We start from the raw sequence: 20,838 nt of genomic DNA, 5'->3' as shown, positions 1-20,838 counted from the left end.
TGTGGGCTTTCAGACAGAATATTCTGCAAGATTGATTCATCATTATCTGTTGAGATTGGAAACGCAGACAAGAACCTTATGAAAGAATAGATTTCTTGTAGTTTTCATCATGTTTCAGCTTAAATGTATGAAAGAAAGTTTGATGTATTATTTTGAAGTATACTAGCTACTTGTTTCTTACACTTTAGGCATTGTAGGATTCATTTTGGATGTCATTCTTATCACAAAATACAGGAGTCATGTAAAGCAATTACATCTAAGAAAAATGTTTTATGAGTAGATCTTCCACATCCAGCCATACCATCTCTGAATCCTAAGTTAGCTTCTCCAGTCAACCATTTCAGCATGAGCATTGGAAAACAAATAGCTCTTAGAGCAGATCTTAGAGACTATTAGATCCTGATTTACTGAAATGAGTTGTTGTTTAAAATGAAATTAGAGAATATGGTGACAGAATATTCGCCAGCTAACCATATATTTTTTAAATAAATGATTCAACTACCCTTATCCTGAAGGAAATTCTTAAGAGCCCCAAAATTGGGAATTAACCACTTGCAATATCTAATCTTTTGTTTACATGTATGGGTGATAGTCCAGAAAACTGACTACCATTCAGGGACACATTTTTTCCCTATCCACCAATTGTTTTATGATGATTCTTTCTCTGCTTACTAGAACAGCACGTCTTGAAGGATAAGCACTTTGTAAAGGGGATGCAAAACATGCAGAACTGCAGTTCTTTGACTGATATGAAGTATGTCATTGATAAGGCATAAAGTGACAACAATATCCAGTCAACTCTCATTTGTGGACTTTATCTTAGCCTTACAAGTCATAATGTGATCATTCTAAACATAAAAATTTGTATGAGAGTCATAGTCACATATTATACTGCTTAATCCAAACTGAACGTTTTTCACAAAGGCAACGGAAAATACGACATTCAGAGGGTGTTTGATACACTAGAGTTTTAGTAAAAAGCTTCCACTTTCTTAAAATGCACTTACGTTAAAATGTCATCTGTTAGTTACAATTGGGAAGTAACACCCCCTCCCCTGCGGGAAAAAAAGTCTCAAATTGCTTTAGAGGTTTGTAAGCACTTTTCTCTATTAAAAAAATAATACTGCACTGGAGCACTGGCTCTGTTAATGACAGTCTTCTGAAGTGCATCAGTTTATAGCTGGATACTCTGGACTTCTTTCATCAGTGGATTACTTCCACCTTTGTATTTTTAGGTGTCCCAGATGCCAAGCTAAAAGATGTTCCTGGCAGGATTGTTTTCCTGACATTCAAAAGCTTTTTCTGTGTGCAAGCAAATAATAATGGCATCATAGCTTCAGGATAATGAAACTACTTCACTGGGTGATGCGGATGTATTATTTCCTACTCTTTCTACTCTCTACATTTAGCACTTCCCTATTTAAAGACTTCTGCAATCATTTGGTTCAAGATATCCTGCAAAAGCCTGCCTGTGTGCCTGATTTAGTGCTCTGAAGATACTCTATTTGATTATACTCACTTTTTCTCTCAAGGGATACTTTGAAACTCCCCGTAACACCAGACTGGCTAGAACTGGAATGAGGAAAGTCACAGATATGTACACACCACTCTAGATGACATCACCGTTGCCCTTCCTAGAGCAACTGTGGAATCCATGCATACAGGCATGCCTGAGTATATAATGTAGTTGTGACAGTTCTTGTCTTGTCAGATAAACCGGGGTCTTCTGCAAGTGGAGGAAGCCCACTGCTAGGGGTACATCTGTTGAAACTGGCATATAACGTTCAGCTCATACTTAGCTCTTTTATAAGATATGCAAGATAAGGGACATTAGTGAAATAAGTGCAACAATAGGACAGGAAGGTAGGAGAATAAGGAAACAGGATGATATGAAGAAGGAAAGCGTGTACTAGAAAAAATATTAGCCAAACAGATAGTCCGGTGGCAAATTTGATATATTCCTATCTCCTTCTTGAGCCTTCTGTGATGCTAGCATACTCACTGAAGCAGTCTGGGGATTTCCAGGTAGGATTTAGTCTCTGCATACGCAGATATTCTTTTCTCTGTAGCAAATTCTGCTGAACTTTATTTGGCTTTAACTGAAAAATCCCCATTGTCTTTTTAAATACCCCATAATGGTTCTGGCATTTCATTCTCTACAGTGTTGATACTTTATCTGCTCTGCTATTTTTTTAAACATATGTGGTCACTCTGACAGCTATCCATTGTTTTATTTAAAGCTATCAGTTAGGCTAGATTTATCTTCTTACTTTGATCATTTATGCTAATACCCCTTTACCTGGTTTTCAATCTTTTTCTCATTCCACTAGGCAATCTTGTAATATTTTTAATTCTTTTGTTCCACAAGGAAATAGAAAATAAGTTTTCCAGTAAGTGCTGCCTTCACAGATAAGCATTGCACTGGTCCCAGTGGACTGTTCTAATGCTTTATAACCTCTTCCTTCACTGTTGTGTATCCTGCAGTAGCAGCACTTAAACTGGGAAGGACAATTCCTTTTATCAAGGAACAAGAAATTGCCACACTTTTGCAGTTGCCAAGATTACTTATGTAAGGAGATATAAAAAGAATCCCCATAAGAGAGATTAAAAACACTCTTGCAAAACCTCACAGTGCCCCACCCTGTACATCAGTGATGCTGAAGGATTAAAGTAATACATGTGGAGAGAGGACCAAAGAAAAACATTAAGGTTGTGAAAGATAATGGTGCTGTTACAGTTGGGCTTCATGCTTTTATATTTCCTTGCTATTTCTCATTTAACCTATTCAATTATTTTCTTTAACTAGGAAATGATTATAATATATCTTTTACTACTGTCAGCAGAAAACCTGAGAACATTTAATTTACAAATTTTAACTACCCTAAATAGTTGAGAATAAAATCTGCATCAGAATAACAATTCTTGTAAACAGGTGTTGGTCATCTGAAGGGAATAGAATCAATAAAAATCTGGTAGAACCAAATACTACATTTTTGCAATGTGGAAGAAGAGTATCTCATAAGCACTCTTCTTTGAAAGAAGAGTATCCCATAAGATTTGAAATTTCAATAAAAATATATGGTCTTCCTGCATTTCCTGTTTTCACAGCGACTAACTGCAAAGAGATTTTTTACAACATAAGCCATAGGACCAATCTCTCATAGCATTTCTCAGTTGCAGTGTGTTTTCGAGGAGATGTTGTCTTGCAGTGTTGCCATTGAATACTATGTGAGGCTGGTCTTGAGAGGGTAACTGCTCTCTTTCCAGCAGAAAAACATGGGACCTTATGAGATTAATTGTATTAGATGAGCTGTAAAAGAATTAGTTCTTCTACTTCTGGAAATATATATTGCATAATTATATTACTAATTCTCATCCAACATTAAGAAGAGTTTAAGGGATATTAAATAAGGAACTAAAATAAAGAATTGGTAATGTTATTAAAATCTTAGTAAAATACAATTAGGCAAGGCTAAAAATAGTGTATTATGCTCTAGACATTTTTAGCTGAAAGTAGTAAATATACTTTATTCTAAAGCATTAGTTAGAGAATGTGAATATAGCGGGTAAATTGATGGGAATAATAGATAAAAGTCTTGCTGTCAACTACACTATACCTGTCATTATGAATGACAGAAGATTTCTTTCTGCAAAAGGAAGAATGGATATTTTTGTAAAGTGTTACTGACATTTAGGCGTCATTCTGCCCAGATCAAAATCATAAGGCAGATTACAGAGCCAGGAAAACATAATGCTTAATTGATTTAAAGTATTACACTGTCTAAGAAGTCGGCATACGTGATGTGACTGATCAATCTGTGGTGATGCCTGGAAAATAGAGATGAAATTACCTGTTATTAGGCAAGGCCCTTTGACCAGATGGCTTTCTAGCAGATTTTAGCCAGTACATAAAGGTAGGATCCCCTGGGCACTTGTAGGGGCTTCCTTCTTGTACAAAAGCTCACTGCTCTGGAAAAGCCTAGAAAGACCTTCATTTCTGAAGCCATGGTACTTCCAAAAAGACAAGATTTCTGAAAACAAAAAGTAGTATCAAACACTAGTTAAAATAAATGCCTGGTATTCATTGTGGGGACTTATTAAAAAGCAGTCAGACAGGAAGAAAGTTGTCAGTCTTGTCCAAGAACTTCCTGTTTGTATCACCAAAATGAGATGACATTCATATATCAATATAATAATGACCATGCCCTTCCACCATGCACAGTGTTAAGATGGAAATTGCAACAAACTGGTTGCAATTGAAACCAATTGGCTTGGGTGCTAGCATGCCCTTCAAAACTTCTGTCACATTTTTTTTTCAAGATGCTCAGAGATGTAAACAAGTATCTCATTATTCCCTTGTATTATATGCATTTGCTTCCACGTGGAAAATCCACCTAACAACATTTCAGTGTGGATTAAGGAGCTGGAAGGAATCATCATATATCAGGTAGAATTAGTTTGCGGAGGGAATACAAAACCAGTTTAACAAGGGCAAAGATGTACAAAGGGATTTCCATAATGTCATTAAAGAGAGATACAATACTGGGAATATCAACAGGAGTACAAATGCCATTAAGGTCCAGATATTCCTGGATGAAATAACTAACATTTATTTGTTTGTTTGTTTTCCTAAATAAGCATTGACCAATAAAAATTTACATTATCTTATAATTTACTCTTGTTATTTTCAAAAGGCAAATTTTGGTAAAATCAAGAATTTAGTTATTTAAGTTAGATGAACTAAGGCACTCAGGAACCTGAACTTGGAGGAAGTTTGCATCTTCTTTCAGCAAGTTTTTGAAATTTGTTTCCTGAATAGCTGTGACAAAATAGTAGGAAATTTTGGAGACTCTGGGTCTACTGAGATCAATAACATTCTCCAAAAAGATACTAGGAAATGACAGCCTTTGCAAAGTGGATTAGGTTAGCCAAAGCAAGCTGTGTTTTGGAGGTCAAGAAGCATAAAGAGAAGTGAGAATTGACAAAATTCTCAAGAGTTAGACTTGCAAAGACAGGAATACAAGGCTCTTCAGTTATGAAGTAATGTGAGAAACAGAGGAGGTACAGCTCTTTTGCACTGAGGATGGAATGGAAAGACAGTAAGTAATGGCCCAAATTCTAGATAAATACATGATCTCTCTTTTCAGTAAAAAGACAATGTTTAACCTGGGGAGTTGAAAGGAAGGGAGAAATAGGATTTGTAATATTTGAGGTGGGAATTAAATGCAGAAAGCAGCCTAGCTGTAGGCATGTACTTGAAATACCTCAGTTAGTTAGGACTGTGATCTCTGTATACTTCCTGTATAGTCAGTGGAGAGATACAGGTATCACCAGTGACTCAGTCCACCTAAAATCACAGAATGACAGAATCACCAAACAGTTGAGGTTAGAAGGGACTTTTAAAGATCATCAAGTCCAACTGCCCTACTCAAGCATGCTCTTCTAGAGCAAGTTGCCCAGGTCCTTTTTAAATATCTCCAAGGATGGAGACTCCACAGCCTCTCTGGGCAACCTGTTCCAGCACTCAATCACCTTCACAGTAAAAATGTTTTTCCTTAGGCTCAGACAGAACTTCCTGTGTTTCAATTTGTGCCCGTTGCCTCGTGTTCTGTCACTGGGCACCACTGAAAAGAGTCTGGCCCCATCCTCTTTTACATCCTCCCTTTTTATACGCATTTGATTTATACATCTTGATAAGATCCCCCATCAGTCTCCTCTTCTCTAGGCTAAACACTCCCAGCTCTCTCAGCCTTTCGTCATTTGAGAGATGCTCTGGTCCCTTTATCATCTTTGTAGCGCTTCACTGACTCTCTCCAGTAGCTCCCTATCTCTCTTATACTGAGGAGCCCAGAACTGGACACACCATTCCAGATGTGGCCTCACCATTGCTGAGTAGAGGGGAAGGATCACCTCCCTCCACCTGCTGTCAGTGGTCTTCGTAATGCAACCCAGAATGCCATTGGCCTTCTAGGCCACAAGGGCACATTGCTGGCTTATAGTCAACAGGTCATTCCCCAGGACTCCCATGTTCTTCCCTGCAAAGCTGCTTCCCAGTTCTGCTGCCATCCTGAACTGGTGCATGGGATTATTCTTCCCTAGGTGTAGGACTCTGCACTTCCCTTTGTTGAACTTCCTGAGGTTTCTCTCTGCCTCAGCTCTCCAGCCTGTAAAGGTCCCTCTGAATGGCAGTACAGCCCTCTGGTGTCTCAGCCCCTCCATCCAATTTTATATCATCAGCAAACCTGTTCAGGGTGCACTCTGTCCCTTCATCCAGGTCATTGATGAATAAGTTGAACAGGACTGGACCCAGTATTGACCCTTGGGAAACACCACTAGCTACAGACCTAGGCTTAGAACCACTGATCACAACTTCCTGACCTCTGCTGTTCAGCTGGTTTTCAGTTCACCTCACTATCTGCTCATCTAGCACATTCAGAGTCTTCTTTTCAAAGGTAACTTGGCTCTGCAGTTGGGCATTTCAGTTTAAGGCGTAACTAATGCACTCAAACTGGGTGCTACTAGAAATCTCCATCCCAGAGGTCTGAATAAATTGAATGAGAAACTGGAAATCTGGAAACAGCAACTTTAAATAAACTTACCGAGTTGGCAGTGGTGGCACAGAAAATAAGAAGAGCAAATGTTACTTTGGTTAAGGTGGGGAAATCAGAAATCATCCATGGCACTGTCAGCTTGTTAATCTGATGGCAACAGTCTTTAGAAACTATTTTGATGAAAAAGTCAGACAGTACCTACAGAATGAATAAACTCAGGTTTACTGAAATTAGGGTTGTATCAGACAAACCTGATAATTGTTGATAAATTATTTTCTAGACAAAAGTAATGTAGATCTCATCTGTCATCATCAAAGCACTGGCTATGGCTTTTTTTTTTTAGAAACTATATAAATGAAGGAGATCAGGATTATTACAAGAAATATAGAGTTAATGAGTTGGATAAAAAGGATTGACAATAAGTTGTAAATATTAAGCTATAGGGGGTCTACTCAACAAAGGTTAGATTTCTGACTGATCTCATTTAAATCTTTTTTTAATGCTGCCAACAAAGAAAAAAATTGTGTTGAAGAAATCTGCCAAAGACACAAACCTGATGGGCAATGTCAGCCTAAAGGACACTGAGAGATGAAAACTATTAGGTGACCTCAAATAATAAATATAAAATAGAATTCAATAACCAAGCTTAGGAACCACTAAGAATAACTTCTGGTGTAAGTAACTATCTCCTCAGTTAGAAAGGGCCATTAAGGAGGGGAACCTTGCTGATCACTGCTTGATCACAAGATTACTATAAGTGGGACTGTGAAGAAAAAAATATATGACCCTAGGAGTGTTAATCAAGATACTCCTAAAAAAGATAGGAAAATATCAATGCCTTTGTACAATGTCCCTCTAAAACTTCATCCAGAACGCTGTAGACATTCTTATCATTCAGCAAATATTAATTCAAACAGGGATGTTTGAAGAAGAGAGAACTTATGTTAAGTCTTAAACTTGGATTTTTTCTAGTCCTGGAGAACGAAGGCTGAATAAAACTAAGATGGCCCTCCTTGAGTGAATGGGGGAAATAGCTAGGGAAAAGAACTATCTAAAATTTTAAATTAATAAAGGCTCAAGAACAAAATTGTACATAGACCAAAAAATTGTTTCCTAACCACCTGAGCAGTGAAGTTCTGATGAAGGAGAGGATATGCTCTTTAATTCAGGAGCTATTCATTAATTGGTGCTTAATCCATTTATGAAAAGATTATATGATATGACTGACCCAGAAAGTCTCTTCTAATCCCATGTTCATTTGATAGTTCACTGAGACTGCTACTAGTGCACTTCAACTTCTGTCTCAAGTCCATGAATCACAATACTTGATTGCTTCAACTAATATGTATAATTACAGATATAAAATTAAATGTAATGAAGCTTCCTAAACTTTTTTAGTACAAAACAATAGAATTTTTTCATAAATACTCAGATGTGAATGTCTAATGATTTTTCCTCCATACTTGATGCTAAGATTTTGCAGCTTTCAAATTCCACTCATTCTGCTGATTGTTGGAAATTAATCATTACTCAACAAAATTCAATTTTCATGTTGGGCAACCTCCAAGATTGTTTTTTTTTTTGTGATGATATTTTGTATTTATAGATGCAATTCTTTTACAGTTTTCAAAATACATTAGAAAAGCTAAAAAGACCTATTGTGTCCGTTTGAAAAAAGAAGCAAGTGGAATATTTAAACACATTTGGCCAATGTTAGTACTACAACAGAAAAAATCAAGAGCTTAATACAAAAAGTATCCTAGCTTTGAAAAATATATCACAGTATAACTTACACAGATAAGAGAGTTACTGTTCTGGCTAAGAATTAGGAATAATTTGATATTGTTTGTTTTAATAGCTAAGTATTAGGTGCAATTAGAACACTGTTTGTTTATTCTTAGATGCGGTCTGTCAGCCGAATATTTAAATTCATTGACATGCCAACAGAAGAGATGAAAAACATGAAGCCACAGAAGGATGACCAGCTTTCAGATGCCTTTATAATTGAAAACAAGCATGCAAAAGAAGAGAAGAACTGGCCATCTGGAGGCCAAATGACTGTGACGGACCTTGCAGCCAAATACATTGAAGGAGGAGCTGCTGTATTAGAAAATGTTTCCTTTTCAATAAGTTCAGGGCAGAGGGTGAGACACTATCTTCTTGTGTTTGATCTGACTTCCATTAATTCTAGAAGTGTCATTATAAACCTATTAATTGACTAAAAATTAGGTTGAGTTTGTTAAGTTTTTTGTAAATGAAAATATGAAATTGCCGCAAAACAAAGTAATTATCTAAATCATCCATGGAACAGAAATGTTTTATATCTCTTTTTAATAAGAACTCATCTGTAGGACTATCAGCTGCTAACAAAAAAAGATGAAAATCTAGCATAGTTGTAGCTAGTCTTAAAATTTCTAGGATAACTAAACATGCTGAGGACTTTTCCTGGGTGTGAGTAGCAGAATATTCTGATAAAATATATATGCAACAGTTTGCCGAGTCCTATTCCTGTGCATGCAGTTGGCTGCCTTCTGCTCCTGTGGAGAGGGAAGTTTGCTAGTGAACACAGATCGTAGGGGCAGACTGACCCAGGTGGAATAGGGCACAAAAGAATACAGACTAATGTGCCAAGGGTAATGCATCAGTAGCTCCAGCGGTCAGAGGAGTAGAGGTTCTGTCTCACCTGTTTAATGAGTGCTGTACATTATACCAAATTATTATATAATAAATAATAAATAGTTCTATTCTTTAAAAGATTTACAAACCTTTAATTAATCTTTATGCATGTTTGGGGTCACAGTCAGGAAAAAGTTTATTTTCAGGATAGCAATTAGACACATCATTAACACTTTGCTGTTCATGCTGAAGTATCATCCTCATTGGGTGGAATGAAAGATTTACATGATTTCCTGAGCTGAAGCCTTACAGATGAAGAGGAAGGCAATTTTAACTTTCTCTCCTAGATGAGAACACAGGTTCAGTGACAATTTCCTTCCTTTGCCATGAGGCCATTCTTAGTTTGAACAGCACTAGTCTGTGGCAGATGTAATGGATCTATATTGGTTTACGTGAACTAGGTGTTTCATCTACTAAGCCTGAGAGCACTAAAATTTGAAAGCAGAGGTCTCTGACTTCCTGTAGCACCACCCTGAAATTGCTCTGCCTTTGTAAGAGAGGTACTTGTGATTCCGGAAGTGTGGAGATATGGTGCCACTGCAGTCTGATTCATGTACTTCCTGGAAAATCTGTTGAAGCCATGGGGTATTGAAATCAAAGATTCTATTGTGCTGTATGGAGAGGGTGGCAGAGCAATTAAAACAAAGATTCTTTTTACAATCATTATGATTTAGAAATTTGATCCAATGTCAGTAATGAACCCTGTACTCACGGGTAATGTTTCCAGAAGGAGAGCAAACTGTTTAAGTGAAGAGGATTTGTCTCTTCCCCATAAGAAGGCAAGTGTTAACCAATCATGAGAGAGAAGAGCTCTTACCTACTGAGAGGGTCTGTGCAACACAATGTAGGCTTTTGCCCTTCTCATTTGGTGGCCTGTGGCAGTGTTACAGAAGGGGATTCCTGGCAACAGGAAGAATCACACACTTCGCTTACATGTTTATACTGTCACTCTGACAAAAACAGCCCGTGGAACTGGGCTGGAACAGCATTACCTGTGTAAAATTATGCTACTGAAAAAACCATTAGTGCATCTCAGTATTTGTCAGTGGTTACTGCAGGTGTTGCCTGTTTGAATGATAGATAAGTGTAATTCCACAAGGGAAATGCAACATTTAGGAAAAAAGGCAAATTATGTTTCTTTCCACCTTTTACGTAAGGAAGGGCAGAGCTTGCAATTCAGCAGCACCAGCTGAGCAGGTTGTGGATTTGCATTGCTGGCCAAGGGTGGACAAAGGCACAGTGTGCTCTTAGCCCATTGTCCCAGGCCCAAGTTACCCCAGTATAAGTTCATTGTCTGATCAGAGTTGGGCCCTCTATTTTGAATCATATGGAACCTGAGTAGGTCAGTAGTGTGATTAAAGTACACTACTTTTCCTTCTACTTTTTTTCTATCAGTTGGATGTGCTTTTGCTGAAGGAGAGACTTCACAGAAAAAAAAAGGTGGGGGGAAGAGAGGTGCAGAGAGCTAGGCTAATCCATTACAAAGTAATATATAAGCAAATTTCTGTCCTTCAGCAAAACATAGAGTAAAAGATTTTTTTATTGGTTAATTCTTAGAATTTGCACTAACAAAACAAAGAAGAGTCTGACCGAATGTTTCCTTCAACCTCTGCTGTAGGCCTTTATTATTCCCAAATGAATGACATACACTATCCTGTTGAGATCCATTTGGATAGCTCTTCACTGCTAAGATCTAAGGACTGCCGCCTTGGTCTGTGGTTAATATGTGCACAGTAATAAGGGTTTGCTTTTATTAATTTGCATTGCAGGTGGGCCTTTTAGGAAGAACTGGTTCAGGGAAAAGCACTTTACTCTTCGCCTTTTTAAGATTGCTGAATACAGAAGGGGATATCCAGATTGACGGAGTCTCATGGAACACAGTCAGTGTGCAGCAATGGAGAAAGGCATTTGGAGTAATTCCTCAGGTAATGAGAATATTGCACTGGCAGCAAAAAGACGATTGTGTGCCTTTATTTTAGCTTGTTGAATATACATATGCACACAGTTACTGATAAGCTTAAAGTTAGTTGTTTAAAGCTGAGAAACAGAAACAAAAGGTAAAGATTTTGTGAAGAAAAGGAGTGGAAGAATGTGATTGTTTGCCCTGAACTTTACCTTTTGAGACTTTCTCTGCCACTTTCATACAAAAGAACTCTTCTAGAACTGGGAAGGTGCAGCACACTCAAATGAAAGTATTCGTAGCCTCCTTATCCTTTTGCCTCTAGACAAGCAATCAGAGGTGTTCTAACCTACTGTTTCCGAAAGCCATAAATAACATCTTATGGTTAACAGGTAAATTCTATATACTGCCTATTCTCCTTGTCAGGCCAGCAGCTGAACTACTGCCTTTCTCTTATTTTACTGCATCATTAGATGATCAGCAACCTGAAAGCCTCACTTTTTTATCTGTCACCTCTCATTATTCTGTCATGATGCACGTCTAAGGGAGCAGTTCATGTTATTTATGCTTACAGCACTCCTAATATAAGGGGAGTAACACCATTTAGAGATGGAAATTGGGAGAGAGAGAGGAAAAAAAAAAGCAGATACTCATATGTGTATCTGTGAATCAGATATTCTTAAATGACCAGAACAAGAAATGCAATCTGAGGAGAGCAAACAATTGAACCTGGGGCTTCTGAGTCCCCTGCTAGTGCCTCAGCCACTGAAGCAGTCTCCTACATTAGTCATAGCAGTAGAGTATCTGTCCCCCAAATTAGCATACAATAACACTAAAAAGTGATTGCCAATTGTAACAGTAGGAATGAAAGCTTGTGGAATCAACTGCATAATTTTTAATGCCATGTTTTGTATCTTTGTCATTAAAAGCTGTCATTCCTTTCCAATAACACTGACACAGGAGCAACATGTTACATTGTCTGATATCCTTCTTTGAAAGCTATACATTGTGTAGTTTGCAGTAACTTTACATATACATACTTTCATAACTACATTCACTCCTTTAAAAGTCCTGTGAGTGTGGCAGAATTAAAGTACGGTAAAATGCAATTTTACTGACAAGATATGATGTCAGTGGCAGACCGTCACCAATTGCAGATCAGCCATCCACACTGCAGGAGGACGTGCAGTTTGTGCCACTCTTATCCTTTTTTGAGGGGTGGCCACTAGCCTCAGAAGCTAAGTGTGGTTTATTCCTCAGTCACCCTAGCTGGCCATTTTTTTGGCCAGCACTATCAGCTGTCAGACCCTTACTGTATTTTCCCCCAAAACTATCCCCCCCAAAAAAGGAGATGTTAGCTGCTTTCTGTGCATACAGGTTTGTTCCCAAACAGTCCACTGTCTTAGAAACGTGCTGTCAGGTTTTCATTTTCAAGATAGTGATTTTCTTCTCCTTAACTATCATAGTATAACATAGATGTTTCTTCATTTTCACCTTCTACTTTATGTAGGCTAAATTCTGCTGTGTATCAGCAGAATTTACAACAAACTAGAGTAACTGTAGTGAGGCCTCTAAAATGAAGACGCTTGATCTATTTCAGTGTAATGGAGGTGGAATTTTACTCTAACTAAACTGTTCCTGATGGTATTTTCTTGAGTTTTGTAGCTGTTAAAAACAGTGCTGAAAAGCTCTTGCTAGAAGCACAATGGCTTTGATTTTGCAAAAGCAAGTGGGGCTCAAAATTTGATTTTTCTTCCTGTGATCTGATAATAAAGTTTTGTGTTGTGACTGCTTTCATTTCCAAAATAATATCCCTCAGCAGCCTGAATAATATTTATTTAAAGTAAATATGCAGAGGCTACATATCTCTCCTCTCTGCAATTGTGCTCTGAAATTCCTTCGAAGGCAGGAATTTGTAAGCACTTTGACCCTACTAGAACAACCCCTCTCCTTACTGCCAAGTTACACCCCCAAGAAAAGGGAGCCAAGAATGCAGTAGTGAGTTCACTGGATTCATTTCCTGTCTGAGTTCTTTTGACAGTCTAGTTGATTTGATCATATTCTGCCTACTGATCCAATGCTTGCTTGGCAAGCTGCCCTTTGATAGCTGATCTGTCACCTTTTCCTACTCTCTTCAGCTTCATGTCTATCTATTCCTGTAAACTTTGATTTGTTTATTATTTCTGAATCAGTTCTGTCAACATAACTCTGTTGGTTGCAAGCATGAAAAAAGTCACCCCTTCAGATCAAGATAGCTGTGCAACAAATTGCAAATACAGCTGCATCTATATTGGCAAAGATATTTGAAGAACAGGTATGTTACACCATTTGTTGAAGGATGCTTTTGCCAATATAAGCTCTGTCCCCATTAGGAAATTTTCCTGGTATTGTTATACAGCCAAGCCCTTCCTAATAGAAAGAGGCTTACCTGTCTCTCCTATAGTCACCCTTAAATCTCTTTCTTTCCAGTTTGTTTTCCAACTTGCTCCCTTCTGTCTGCAGCTCCTTTGCTCTTAGCCCTGTCTTCTGCTGTGATGTGGTTTTCCTGCAGTGTTTTTGCTTTCCTCCTCCAGCTGTCCCTGGGCATGCATGGGCTGAGGAAATTCTCACCAAAAGAAATCTACTTTTGTGCTGCCAGAGGATCAAGCTTTTAGTTCAGTAGTCTGAAAATGGGCAGCTCAAAGGTTGTATTTCCACACTGGCAAGAGGTTAAGGAAGAAGCCAAGGAACCAGAGTGCTGGGGTAAAATTGCATAGATGGTAATTTATTCCAATCATTTCTCTATCCTGTGATCACTATTATTATTTGCTTCATGAATTTCAGTAGCTCTTAGAAGCTTCAGTTAATTGTCAGCATGTTGTCGAGATGAGTACTGTATAGGTAAAAATAGGAGGTACGCCAAGGAGATACCTTCTAGGATTATGTGAAGATCTACCACATGGATAAGACAAAATGATAGTGAAGGCACATATGCTTCAAAAGAAGTAGCTTCAATGTCACCATGAAAAAATATGATTAATAATTCTTAGCTGAATGCTTGCTACAGAATCACTAAAGGTATATAGAAAACATGGTTCTGCAGCCAACAGCAAAATGTGAGAGAGATTTATTATACGAGCAGGGTAACTTGTCCCTCTGCTGAGATGCATTGGCTACCAGTTGTTAAAATTACACATTTGGTTCATTTTGGTAGTCCATAATAGATGGATCAATGCTAGAAAATCCCAGTCCTCTATTCTCTTAAAGTCACTGGAATTGTTAGGCTGTTTGCAGACTTCAGTTTGCATTTGCAGCTTCTGTCCTAAACTCTTGCCAAAGAACTGCACATTATGCCTCAGAAGTTCCCACATTCAGAATGAAATGAAGTTTTCACCAGCACTTTCCCCTCAGGGAAGAGAAATTACATATACCACCCAGCCTTTCCTGGCAGAACAAAGAGAGCCTTTTGTTCTCTGCTGTTCACCTACAGCTTCAGAATTAAAAAAAAAAAAAAAAAAAAAAAAAAAAAAAAAAAAAAAAAAAGTTGCCTTTACTTTCCTGGGAGGCTAGCCTATAACAACACATAGATATTCACAATCTTGAGAGAGAGCTTAGGTAACAAAAAGAAAATGGAGGTAGTTCTTCGCGACGTGCTTCCTCCTGAAAACTTTCCAATCTTGTCCTCTCCCTTATCCTTAAATGTTGCAATTTAAAAAAGAAAAAAAAAGTGTTTTCTGTAGGTGGGGACCTCAGTGCTGTGTGCCTGTGTACAAACAGCATTCAAACACCAGTATGTATTGTAATCTGCTGTATGCAGACCATGCTGGGGTGTTCAGGAATCACACTGAGCCAAAGCCATGGCAAAATTCTGTTTCATTCGCTATATCAAATCTATCTGTCAGTGCATTACAGTGCCATGAACTGGTAAATTATATAAAACATGTTTCCTGTAGCACCCACAAGGAAGTTCCTTCCTATACCTCATCAAACACTGGTTAAACGCAGGCCCTAACCGCAGCGTTGCTTCCACAGGATGTTTGTAATTCTAACATAAAGCAGTAACTCAGCAATAGCAGGCTGTTTGAAGTATGATCATAGCCCATCTCCCCTTTTTTTCTGGGCAGTCCTTTCTGATGTTTCTTTAGCCAGCACTACATTTTCAGAGTGCTCAGTGAGGACCTGTGCTGAAGCTCTTTTGCCTACTGGTCAAAGAGATTATGTGTTGAAACATTTAATGGAGTTAAACCTTCAGAAATTTGTCTTTGAAAGAAAAATAGATGTTGGGCCAATTTGCCATTAAAATAAAAGAGAAGGAAACTGAGACCTATAAGATAGTGCACTGGCATTACTGCACTGTCAGGATAAAGGAAGGGGTGACTTCAGATGTTTTCTTGAGCATATCAGGCATGGTAGTGTTATTCAACTGTAGACATTTAATCATCCTGACAGATTTCACAACATTTTCTACATTTAAATGCTCCGAATAGATTTAAAAAGCAAGCTTAGCATGGAGAATAAGACAAATGTAGCTTGTAGGAATGCCAGCTAACAAAAAAAAAAAAAAAAAAAAAAAAAAAAAAAAAAAAGTGAAATTTCTCAACTTTTATCTTTGTAATTTTTCAGTAGCCACCTCATTTTGTTAATTAGGTCTATCTATCTGTCTATCTATAGCTAGCATGATTTCGCTGTCTCTCGTTTTCTTCAGGACTGTTTACTTTCAGAGGTCACAGGAATGTCTGTTATGCAGCATTCCAAGGCGCTTCTGTAAAATGCAGCCTGCTGGAAAGCTCAGCTCCTCAGAGAGTGTGCAGAGAGGGCCTTGCAGAGGCTGAATTCCTGAAGGGGAATCAAGACGAGTGAGCATCACTATACCTGGGACCATCTGCTGCCCCAGACCCATGTGCAGAGCACCTGTGGAGATCAATAAAAACTCCACATGCTCATTTAGGGCAATATATAGTTTCCTGCATAATGGATTTAGAGTTACCAGGAGCATAGCACATGAACTTCCCAGAGAGCTCTTTGAAAGATAGTGGCTTTTTACATCTTTAGGAGAACTTGAACCTTACAGAGCTGTCCCAGATGACTTGCAAAAAGTCTTCATTGCTCCCATGTTCCTATTCTTGACAGTAAATAATTTTAATAGCAATATAGTCACCAAAAGACACTCACTGAAACAGAACCTCTACCTCTGCAGTTAATAATAAAGCATTCAGATAGCTAGTCCATTTTCTTTCCTGTTGATATGTTGCTATAACATCTGTGAAAAGGAGAAGGCAACACAGAGGTCATCCTGCTCTAATCTAACTTCACTTTGTGCGTAGCTGGTGTCATAGTTCTGCTGATGTTGCATTTTCTCCCAGCCCTGGGGCCTATGTGAACAAGGAAGGGTTTGCAGAAAGAGCAGAGCGAGCCGGCCTGCCCCAAGGGTCCGTCTGAGGAACTGCAAGGGTTGTCTTTAGATGCAACTGCGACTGCTCCCAGCCAGGATCTTCCCACTCCTCAGCAGCCTCTTGTCTTCAGTCTTGTCCTTTACTCTTTTGTCTGCATGGGCTTAGGTCCATGAGGGTCTGGGTGCCTCCCCGTATCGCTTCAATCACTTAGGGAGCTTTTCTCTGCATGCTGGGTGCACTCAACATTGTAACCAATATATAGAGGCTCTGGCTGGGGATTAGTGCCCTTGAGACGGATTGATTTACAGTATTTGGGTGAGCAGAATATAATGACAGAATTTATAATCCTAAGTGTTTTGCTCATATATATTTGTAGTTGGATGCCAGATCTGAGAAACTACTTGTTACATGATCCCCTCCAGTATCTATCCTAGGCGAATTTGACCAAGTCAGAAATGGTTCCACGTTTACTGCCAGTCTCCTCAGTTGTTCAGCCCCCTTCCACCTTGTTCCTTATTTCTATTTCTTCCACATTTATAAGCAACACATAAATCCATGGGCTTCACTTTAATTTTTTTTCATTTTAAACTTATAGCACTTACAGAAATTTCTGCTTTTTCCTGTTTCTTTGTAAGTGGGCTCTAAACTGCCTGTGTGACTAGCATGATATTTACTCAGGTAAGCCCTATGTGGTTTCTAAAGAGCTGGAGGAGGTGTTCAAATGGGTAGAAAAGCACCAGAAGTCAGGACAATGAAGTATTTACCTTATTAAAAAAATGTACTTTCGGGAATGCCTGGCTTTTAGTGTCCTACTTCTTGAAAGCACAATTATTAGGAATAACAGCAGTTTCTGAAAAACATAGTTCCCTTTATTTCTCTCCCTGCTGCACTGCATCAGGAATGTTATTCAACCCTATCTTCTTTAAAACTGGTTTGTTCAGTTAACTGTTCTTTACCACTGAGAAATGAAAATACCTGTTCCATTAGTTAAAAGTATGGTGCACAAAGTGTGAACAAGCCCATGTCTGACACTTTCTGCAGCAGTATTATTTTTACCGCACCCATTACTTGTAAGAATCTAATCCTGTTGCAAATATGTTGTCACACTCATTTAAACTAACCAAAGTAAGGCATGGGAATGTGCTATACTTCACTGAAGCATTTGTTGTTATTAACAGTAATGATTATAAATGAAGGAATCTGCTCACTTTTTTTCCTGGTATCTACTAAAAGTATTTTAACCACTCCTACCTGTGGGTACTGCGCCTCCGCTGCAGCTTTCTTGGTCTACTGCGTTAGGTACCTCACTGAAGTGACTCTAGAGACTGTACAGTAGCATATTGCATTTGTTTTTCTCCTCTGACCTCTTGAACGAGGTACTTCCTTCTCTTTAGACCAAATGAGATATTGGGAATGGTTTACATCTCTTCATTAGGTAAATTAAATAATATAATGTATTTTAATCTGCCACATTAAAAATTATAATTAATCATAATCATGCAAATGTGTGTATAAATTGCTCTGAAATCTGATGAAAGAATGTCAGGTTCCCAGGTTAGGTCAGATGGAAGTTGTGTAGACTGGCTAAACTATGGGAAAGTATTCCTAGGTATATTCTCTCAACTCTTTCTGTTAGTACTGCTATCCCTTGCTGTTTTCAGTAACATTTGACTACCGAGACTTCAGTTTAATTTCTGCAAGAAATTAAGTGGCTCTAAATCATCGTGCTTCCAACCTGTGTTTTCTCTAAATAAATACATTCTTTAGGAAGACAAAAGAGACAAAAGAGAATAAAATAATTGTCTCAAATATTTCCTCACTACTTAATATTTGTTCGGTATGTACAAGGAAAGAACATGCAAATGGTAATATTTCCCAATAAGGTACTTACATTCTTTGAGAGCAGTCGTGCTATAATCAGCAGGTGTACTTAGCAGCATAGAAGACAACATATTAGTTTCTTCTCATAAAAAATGTTGTGCAATCTCAGTGTCACTTCAAGAACCTAATTTCCACCAGAACCTGACACACCTACCCCCTGTAAAAAGAGATTAAACAAATATTTAATTTTGTCTGAGTCACTGCTTTGCAGGCTACAAAATGTGTTTCTAATAGATGTTCCTTTAAGTCTGTCTTGCCTAAATGGGTGGAAAAAGCAGAACTCAATCCCAAATTTTAATGGGAGAAGAGCGCACTCTCCATGTTGAGAAATGTGCATCCTTTTCATCTTTTTTTGACAAAAAGAAAGCACATGACGCAGCAGAGAAAGAGCCCAGACAGTGGCATCAGCCTCTTATTGCTGCTGCTACACTCATGAATCAGTTCATGCTATGTCAAATCTCAGTGATATGAAACAGAGAGAATGTCTTTTGAGATAGGATTGGAAAATGGTGAAATGTAAAGTAACAAAATGATGCTTATGTATATGTTACTACAATGAATTAGAAAAAAAATCATCAGTTAAAAAAAAAAAAAAATAAATAAAGATAGTGTCCTTGAATACAGACAAATATTCAGAAGGTTTTTTTACCACAAAACACAATTGTGGGAACACAGTTTTTGGGTTAGTGATCATTTTTTGTTTGAATATGTTTCACTTAGTATAGAATCAAAAAAATCAGAAAAAAAAAACAAAAAAAAAAAAAAAAAAAAACAACCCTGCAAAATGGAAATGAAGAAAATCTTTCTGTTCTACAAACTACTGAAATGGGATTTTTAATGTTTTTCAGGTAAGTTTGGCTAATTTTTTAGTTAGAAGATTGCCAAAAGCTGAACATCAGCTTTTTTAAAATCACTTTTTTTGGAACAATGTTTTCCAAAGTTTTTATAAATCTTCATTAAGCTCTGTCTGGTATTGCAGAGGGCTAGTCTTTTTCCTGTATGCTTTACAATTTGTAGTGGCTTACAAAATGCTTAATGTGTATCAGTCTATCTATCTATATCTGTGCGTTTTTCTTCTCATAGAAAGTGTTCATATTTTCTGGGTCTTTTCGGAAGAACTTGGATCCTTATGGGCAATGGAATGATGAAGAAATATGGAAAGTTGCAGAGGAGGTAAAATTATTCAGTGTTATTTGTATTCCTCTAGTCAAACACTTGAGCAGAGCACAGTGTAGGTCAGATGGTTGTTTTATGTTAAATTTATACAAAGCCTTAGAAATAAAATGCTGAGAAAAAATAATGCTAAGCTATAAACCACATTTCCTGATTACCTAATAAAAGGTTGCCTTTGTCGAAGTTAGAAAAGAACATTGATAAATTTTCATACAACACAGTTTGAGTTCTTTATGCAGTGATTTTGCAAAGGTGAGATCTTATATTTGGCTCTGCTGGATGATTCTGGAGAAGTGGAGGAAATTGATACAGAAAAAAAGTCCTATAATCTTTTGTCATTCTAATGCGTTGTCCACTATTTGAAATCATTGTAAGGCATTTTTCAATCAAAACGTGTAAAGATGACTAGTAAAAATTTTGGATGACAGAAAAAAACTAAAAATGTGTGTCTGGCCTGTCCTAGAAAGAAGACTGATGTTACTGCAATAGGAAATATTAGTATTCAGTTTAGAAAAATCTTTCATCAAAGTATTTTGCAGCTATTGTAATTTTCCAGGCAAGCTAGAGCCAGCTGAGAAGGAGCTCTCTGACACTGCGTTCAGGCTTATGTACAGTTAATGTCACAGGCAGATGCCTCTTTGATGGAATAATAAGCATCATGGCATATTAAATCTTATAAAACTGAAGGGGGCTTTTCGTTCTAGTTTAATGTTGGGGTTTTAGTAACGTTTTGTTTTCACGGTCCCCAAGATTTTACAGTCTGTTTTGATGTGAGACAAAATCCATGCATTATGGTTGTAAGATGCCACCTATTGGCTCTGGTAGTGTTTAATATATTACATAGGTATAAACAATATCCAAAGAAAAGTCAAAGAGATTTAAGGGAAGGAGAGTGCTATATCCTAAAATTCAGATGTCTCTTTCTAAAATACAGATGACCTAATTAATATAGACTCAACAGTGAATTTGTGCCATTTTTCTTGTTTATAGCAAATCTCAAATATCGTAAAATGATTTTAAGTACAGGACTTACTGTTTCACATCCAGGAGGTTAACTCTGTCTCTGCTCTCTCTATGACTCTTGTACAATCTCTTCTCTATGCTTGAAGAAAAAGGAAGTAGACACTCTCTGCGAGTAATTTACTGTAAAATAGAAGCACTATGACATTTTTAGTTAAATGTCGTGATAGAAGCTTTTCAGCAGGTTCTGGCAGAGACAACAGAGTGCTTGGTGCTGCTCTGAATTGCAGAGATGGAGGAAAAAAATGAATGTGGCCTAGCCTTC

The 20,838-nt window shown here is 37.7% G+C and overlaps 1 protein-coding gene across 1 annotated transcript in view; it reads left to right on the top strand.

Annotated features, from left to right (window-relative positions):
- Positions 1 to 20,838, top strand: part of CFTR (CF transmembrane conductance regulator) — an 88,769-nt gene that overhangs the window by 61,564 nt on the left and 6,367 nt on the right. Inside the window, exons 22-24 of the mRNA XM_062599118.1 lie at positions 8,453 to 8,695; positions 10,997 to 11,152; positions 19,464 to 19,553. Of these exons, the coding sequence (XP_062455102.1) occupies positions 8,453 to 8,695; positions 10,997 to 11,152; positions 19,464 to 19,553 (489 nt within the window). The remainder of the gene's footprint in view (positions 1 to 8,452; positions 8,696 to 10,996; positions 11,153 to 19,463; positions 19,554 to 20,838) is intronic.

This window comes from Rhea pennata, chromosome 1 (genome assembly GCF_028389875.1).
Source record: "Rhea pennata isolate bPtePen1 chromosome 1, bPtePen1.pri, whole genome shotgun sequence".
NCBI classification, from domain to species: Eukaryota; Metazoa; Chordata; class Aves; order Rheiformes; family Rheidae; genus Rhea; species Rhea pennata.
This window is presented reverse-complemented; position numbering and strand designations above follow the sequence as displayed.